Genomic DNA, 6,574 nt, shown 5'->3' with positions numbered 1-6,574 from the left:
CAAAAACTTTGGATTTGGAGCTTGGGGGTCCCTTTTTCCCCTCAGGAAAAATCCCAAAAATCCCTTTCCCCCAAAAAAACCTGTTAATGTACTGGGAGCCCCTTTCCCCCTCAAAATTTCCCAAAAACTTTGGATTTGGAGCTTGGGGGTCCCTTTTTCCCCTCAGGAAAAATCCCAAAAATCCCTTTCTTTCCCCCCAAAAAACCTATGGATGCACTGGGAGCCCCTTTTCCCGTCAGAAAAAATCCCAAAACCTTTTATTTTTCCCTCAAAAAAAAACCGAGTCCCCTCATACCTCTGCCGCTAGGGGGCGCCGCTTTCCCGCCGCTCCCCCTCAGGCTCCCGCGCGTGCGCAGTGCGGCCGGACCTTACCACCCTGAGGGGAACGCGCGGAGTGGGGGGGGAAACAACGGGAGGGGCGGGAACGGGCGAGTCCATTACAAGCCGAACCCGGGGGAGGCGTCGGGGAGGCCCCGGGGCCGCTGGTTGGTGAGGGGGAACATTTGAGGGAATTTTTGGGATAAATTTAAGGAATTTTGGGGTAAAATTGAAGGGTTTTCGTAGGAAAATTAAGGCGGAAAGGGAGTGTCCGGACACCGGGGTTATGTTTGGGACACGGGGCTGGGGAGAAGGGAGGGCGGAGAGGTGGGAATAGAGGAGGATTAAAGGGAAAAAGGGGTCCCTGAGCAGTTTTGGGGGGATTTCTGAGGAGAAAAGGGGGTTTTGAAGCGGTTTTGGGGTGAATTTGAAGGAAAAAAGGAGTTCCGGACACTTAAATCCCCTTATAGGGGTATCCTGGACCTTCTGAGTTTCTATTTTGGGGGAGCTCTGAGGGGAAAAGGGGGTCCCGGAGCGGTTTTGGGGGGATTTCTGAGGAGAAAAGGGGGTTTTGGAGCAGTTTTGGGGTGAATTTGAAAGAAAAAAAGGAGTTCCGGACACTTAAATCCCCTTATAGGGGTATCCTGGACCTTCTGAGTTTCTATTTTGGGGGAGCTCTGAGGGAAAAAGGGGGTCCCGGAGCGGTTTTGGGGGGATTTCTGAGGAGAAAAGGGGGTTTTGAAGCGGTTTTGGGGTGAATTTGAAGGAAAAAAGGAGTTCCGGACACTTAAATCCCCTTATAGGGGTATCCTGGACCTTCTGAGTTTCTATTTTGGGGGAACTATGAGGGGAAAAGGGGGTCCCGGAGCGGTTTTGGGGGGATTTCTGAGGAGAAAAGGGGGTTTTGGAGCGGTTTTGGGGTGAATTTGAAGGAAAAAAGGAGTTCCGGACACTTAAATTCTTTTACAGTGGTGTCCTGGACCTTCTGAGTTTCTATTTTGGGGGAACTCTGAGGGGAAAAGGGGGTCCCGGAGCAGTTTTGGGGGGGATTTTGAGGGAAAAAAGGGGTCCTGGACCTTTTTAATTTTTATTTTGAGGAAACACTGAGGGGAAAAGTGGTTCTGGGGTAGTTTTTGGGGGGATTTTGAGGGAAAAAAGGGGTCCTGGACCTTTTTAATTTTTATTTTGAGGAAACACTGAGGGGAAAAGTGGTTCTGGGGTAGTTTTTGGGGGGATTTTGAGGGAAAAAAGGGGTTCCAGAGACTTAAATCCTCTTTTTTTGGGGGGGTTTTGGTGTTTCTGAGTGTTTATTTTTGGGAAATTATGAGGGGAAAAGTGGCTCTGGGGCAGTCTAGGGGGAGATTTTGAGGTAAAAAAGGGGTTCCGGAGATTTAAATCCTCTTTTTCGGGATTCTGGACATTTTGAGGTTTTATTTTGGGAAAACTCTGAGGAGAAAATTGGTTTTTTGACAGTTTTTTTGGGGTGATTTTGAGGGGAAAAAGGGATCTCAGAGCAGTTTTTGCGCGAACTCTGAGGGGAAAGGGGGATCCTGGATATTTAAATATAATTTTTTTTGAGGAATTCTGAGGGGAAAAGGAGCCCCGGAGTGGGATTTTGGGGTCCCTGGGGAGGTTTTGGGGGTCTCTTATTTGGGGGAGTCCCTTGGGAGGATCCTGAGGTGATTTTTGGGGATCTTGAGGGGATTTTTGGGGTCCCTGGGGGGGATCCTGAGGGGATTTTTGGGGATCTTGAGGAGATTTTTGGGGTCCCTGAGGGGATTTTTGGGGTCCCTGGGGGGGATCCTGAGGGGATTTTTGGGGATCTTGAGGGGATTTTTGGGGATCTTGAGGGGATTTTTGGGGTCCCTGGGGGGGATCCTGAGGGGATTTTTGGGGATCTTGAGGAGATTTTTGGGGTCCCTGAGGGGATTTTTGGGGTCCCTGGGGGGGATCCTGAGGGGATTTTTGGGGATCTTGAGGGGATTTTTGGGGTCCCTGGGGGGGATCCTGAGGGGATTTTTGGGGATCTTGAGGAGATTTTTGGGGTCCCTGAGGGGATTTTTGGGGTCCCTGGGGGGGATCCTGAGGGGATTTTTGGGGATCTTGAGGGGATTTTTGGGGTCCCTGGGGGGGATCCTGAGGGGATTTTTGGGGATCTTGAGGAGATTTTTGGGGTCCCTGAGGGGATTTTTGGGGTCCCTGGGGGGGATCCTGAGGGGATTTTTGGGGATCTTGAGGGGATTTTTGGGGTCCCTGGGGGGGATCCTGAGGGGATTTTTGGGGATCTTGAGGAGATTTTTGGGGTCCCTGAGGGGATTTTTGGGGTCCCTGGGGGGGATCCTGAGGGGATTTTTGGGGATCTTGAGGGGATTTTTGGGGTCCCTGGGGGGGATCCTGAGGGGATTTTTGGGGATCTTGAGGAGATTTTTGGGGTCCCTGAGGGGATTTTTGGGGTCCCTGGGGGGGATCCTGAGGGGATTTTTGGGGATCTTGAGGGGATTTTTGGGGTCCCTGGGGGGGATCCTGAGGGGATTTTTGGGGATCTTGAGGAGATTTTTGGGGTCCCTGAGGGGATTTTTGGGGTCCCTGGGGGGGATCCTGAGGGGATTTTTGGGGATCTTGAGGGGATTTTTGGGGTCCCTGGGGGGGATCCTGAGGGGATTTTTGGGGATCTTGAGGAGATTTTTGGGGTCCCTGAGGGGATTTTTGGGGTCCCTGGGGGGGATCCTGGTTTTGGGGGGATTTCTGAGGAGAAAAGGGGGTTTTGAAGCGGTTTTGGGGTGAATTTGAAGGAAAAAAGGAGTTCCGGACACTTAAATCCCCTTATAGGGGTATCCTGGACCTTCTGAGTTTCTATTTTGGGGGAACTCTGAGGGGAAAAGGGGGTCCCGGAGCAGTTTTGGGGGGGATTTTGAGGGAAAAAAGGGGTCCTGGACCTTTTTAATTTTTATTTTGGGGAAACACTGAGGGGAAAAGTGGTTCTGGGGTAGTTTTTGGGGGGATTTTGAGGGAAAAAAGGGGTTCCAGAGACTTAAATCCTCTTTTTTTGGGGGGGTTTTGGTGTTTCTGAGTGTTTATTTTTGGGAAATTATGAGGGGAAAAGTGGCTCTGGGGCAGTTTAAGGGGAGATTTTGAGGTAAAAAAGGGGTTCCGGAGATTTAAATCCTCTTTTTCGTTCTGGGGTAGTTTTTGGGGGGATTTTGAGGGAAAAAAAGGGGTTCCAGAGACTTAAATCCTCTTTTTTGGGGGGGTTTTGGTGTTTCTGAGTGTTTATTATGAGGGGAAAAGTGGCTCTGGGGCAGTTTAAGGGGAGATTTTGAGGTAAAAAAGGGGTTCTGGAGACTTAAATCCCTCTTTTTTGGGATTCTGGACATTTTGAGGTTTTATTTTGGGAAAACTCTGAGGAGAAAATTGGTTTTTTGACAGTTTTTTTGGGGTGATTTTGAGGGGAAAAAGGGATCTCAGAGCAGTTTTTGCGCGAACTCTGAGGGGAAAGGGGGATCCTGGATATTTAAATATAATTTTTTTTGAGGAATTCTGAGGGGAAAAGGAGCCCCGGAGTGGGATTTTGGGGTCCCTGGGGGGGATCCTGAGGGGATTTTTGGGGGTCCCTGAGGGGATTTTTGGGGGTCCCTGAGGGGATTTTTGGGGGTCCCTGAGGGGATTTTTGGGGGTCCCTGAGGGGATTTTTGGGGGTCCCTGAGGGGATTTTTGGGGGTCCCTGAGGGGATTTTTGGGGGTCCCTGAGGGGATTTTTGGGGGTCCCTGAGGGGATTTTTGGGGGTCCCTGAGGGGATTTTTGGGGGTCCCTGAGGGGATTTTTGGGGGTCCCTGAGGGGATTTTTGGGGGTCCCTGAGGGGATTTTTGGGGGTCCCTGAGGGGATTTTTGGGGGTCCCTGAGGGGATTTTTGGGGGTCCCTGAGGGGATTTTTGGGGGTCCCTGAGGGGATTTTTGGGGGTCCCTGAGGGGATTTTTGGGGGTCCCTGAGGGGATTTTTGGGGGTCCCTGAGGGGATTTTTGGGGGTCCCTGAGGGGATTTTTGGGGGTCCCTGAGGGGATTTTTGGGGGTCCCTGAGGGGATTTTTGGGGGTCCCTGAGGGGATTTTTGGGGGTCCCTGAGGGGATTTTTGGGGGTCCCTGAGAGGATTTTTGGGGTCCTTGGAGGTTTTTGGGGTCTCTTATTGGGGAGGGGGTCCTGAGAGGGCCATTTGGGGGGGATTTAGGGGGGATTTTAGGGTCATTGATGAGGTCACAGAGAGGGTGAGACCCCTCCCCAAATTGGGGAGACCCCTCCCCAAATTCCCCAGGGATTTGGGGCCATTTTGGGGCCATTTGAGAAGCGATTTTGGGGCCATTTTGGTTGGGATTTTGGGTGGATTTTGGGGGAATTTTAGGGGGATTTTGGGGCCATTTTGAGGAGGAATTTGGGGAGGAATTCGAGGCCATTTCAAGGGGAATTTTGGGGGAATTTTGGGGCCATTTTTAGGGAATTTCGGGGCCATTTTGGGGAGGATTTTGGGTGAATTTTAACGGGATTTTGCGATCATTTTTGGCCCATTTTGCGACCATTTTAGGGCTTTTTTGACGGGATTTTTTTGGGATTTTGGCTCCGTTTTGGGATGAATTTCAGCCCAAATTTGGGGTCCCCCTCCCCAAATCAGAAAAAAACCCCAAAATCTCCTTTTTTCCCCCCAAACCAGCCCTCGGTGCGCCTGACCCCCACCACCATGCTCTACTCGGGGCGCTCGCAGGACGGCAGCCACATCCTGGTGAGGGGGGACCCCAAATTCGGGGGTCCCCAAAATCTGGGGGAGGGTCCCTAAAACCTGGGTGGATCCCTGACATTGGGGGGGTCCCCAAAATTTGGGAAGGGTCCTAAAATTTGGGGGAATTTTCTCAGTTTTGGGGGCATGAAAGGGCTTGGGGGAGGCCAAAATTTTAGGGGGGGGGAATGGGAGGAGGGGTCCCCAAAATGTGGGGTAAAAGAAGAGGGGGTTCCCCAAAATTTTGGGGAGGTTCCTGGCATTGGGGGAGTCCCCAAAATTTGGGGGCATGTCTTGAATTTTGGGAGGGGTTTGAGGAAGAACAAAGAGTTGGGGATCCCAAAATTTGGGATAAAATCTCCAAAACTTGAGGGGAAATTTCAACATTTGGGTAAAACCTCCAAAATTTTGGGGAGAAACCCAAAAATTTGGGGTAAAAAAGAAAAAATCTGGGGGGCACAATATCAAAAATTTGGCTCGAAACCTCGAAAATTTGGGGTGAAAATTCAAAATTTTGGGGGAATTTTTTTGCTTTGGTTGGGCAGAACTCCCCAAAAATTGGGTGTGAAAATTCCCAAAATGCCAGAAATCCCTGAGGGGTTTGTGAGGGAGATAAAACTTCGGGATTTGTCCAAAATTTGGGGTTTTTTGCCCAGAAAAGTGCCCGGTACCTGCAGCAGGAGCTGCCCGTGCGCATCGCCCACCGCATCCAGGGCTTCCGGAACCTTCCCTTCATCATCGGCTGCAACCCCACCATCCTGCACGTGGTGAGCCCCAAAACCACCCCAAAATCACCCCAAAAAATTATTGGGAATTCCTAAAAAAAATCCCCAAAAAAATCCCCCCAAGAATTCCCAAAAAATTGAAAAAAATTTTTGAAAAACGTCCAAAAAACTAGAAAAAAAAATTCCAAAATTACCTGGAAATTATCCCAAAATAATCCCCAAATATTCCCAAAAATTGTTGGGAATTCCCAACGTTCCCGACGTTCCCAAAATGTAAAAAAATTCCGCCAAAAAATCCCAAAAAATGACAAAAAAAATTTGAAAATACTCCCAAAATGAACTGAAAATGATCCCAAAATATTCACAAAATATTCCCAAAAAATTCCAAAAAAAATCCTGGGAATTTTAAGGGAATCCCCAAATCCCCAAAAATTAAAAAACAAAACAAAATCTGAAAATAATCCAAAGAAATCCAAGAAAAAATCCAGAATATTCCCAAAATTACCCCCAAAATTTCCCAGGGAATTCCCAGGAATGGAAGAATTCTCGAAATCCCCAAAATTCCTGAAATCCCAAAAATTCCCAAAATTTCCTCTAAAATTCCCAAGTCTCGAAATTCCCAAAAGTCACAGGAAATCCCCAAATTCCCAAAAAATTCCCAAAAATTCCCGGAATTTTCTGATGTTTCCCCTCCCCCCCCAGCACGAGCTGTACATCCGCGCCTTCCAGAAACTCAGCGACTTCCCCCCGGTGAGTGGCACACCTG

At 49.3% G+C, this 6,574-nt stretch overlaps 1 protein-coding gene across 1 annotated transcript in view; it reads left to right on the top strand.

Moving 5' to 3' along the window:
• Window positions 1–338: 338 nt before the first annotated feature.
• Window positions 339–6,574, top strand: part of BCKDK (branched chain keto acid dehydrogenase kinase) — a gene marked incomplete at both ends in the record, with an annotated part of 7,959 nt that continues 1,723 nt past the window's right edge. Inside the window, 4 exons of the mRNA XM_041422815.1 lie at window positions 339–489; window positions 5,021–5,089; window positions 5,740–5,850; window positions 6,511–6,558. Coding sequence (XP_041278749.1) covers window positions 339–489; window positions 5,021–5,089; window positions 5,740–5,850; window positions 6,511–6,558 — 379 coding nt within the window. The remainder of the gene's footprint in view (window positions 490–5,020; window positions 5,090–5,739; window positions 5,851–6,510; window positions 6,559–6,574) is intronic.

The sequence above is a fragment of the Onychostruthus taczanowskii genome, unplaced genomic scaffold (genome assembly GCF_017590055.1).
Source record: "Onychostruthus taczanowskii isolate IOZ18803 unplaced genomic scaffold, ASM1759005v1 scaffold748, whole genome shotgun sequence".
In the NCBI taxonomy this organism is placed as follows: Eukaryota; Metazoa; Chordata; class Aves; order Passeriformes; family Passeridae; genus Onychostruthus; species Onychostruthus taczanowskii.
Note: the sequence above shows the minus strand (reverse complement) of the source record. Positions and strands in the feature narration are given on the sequence as shown.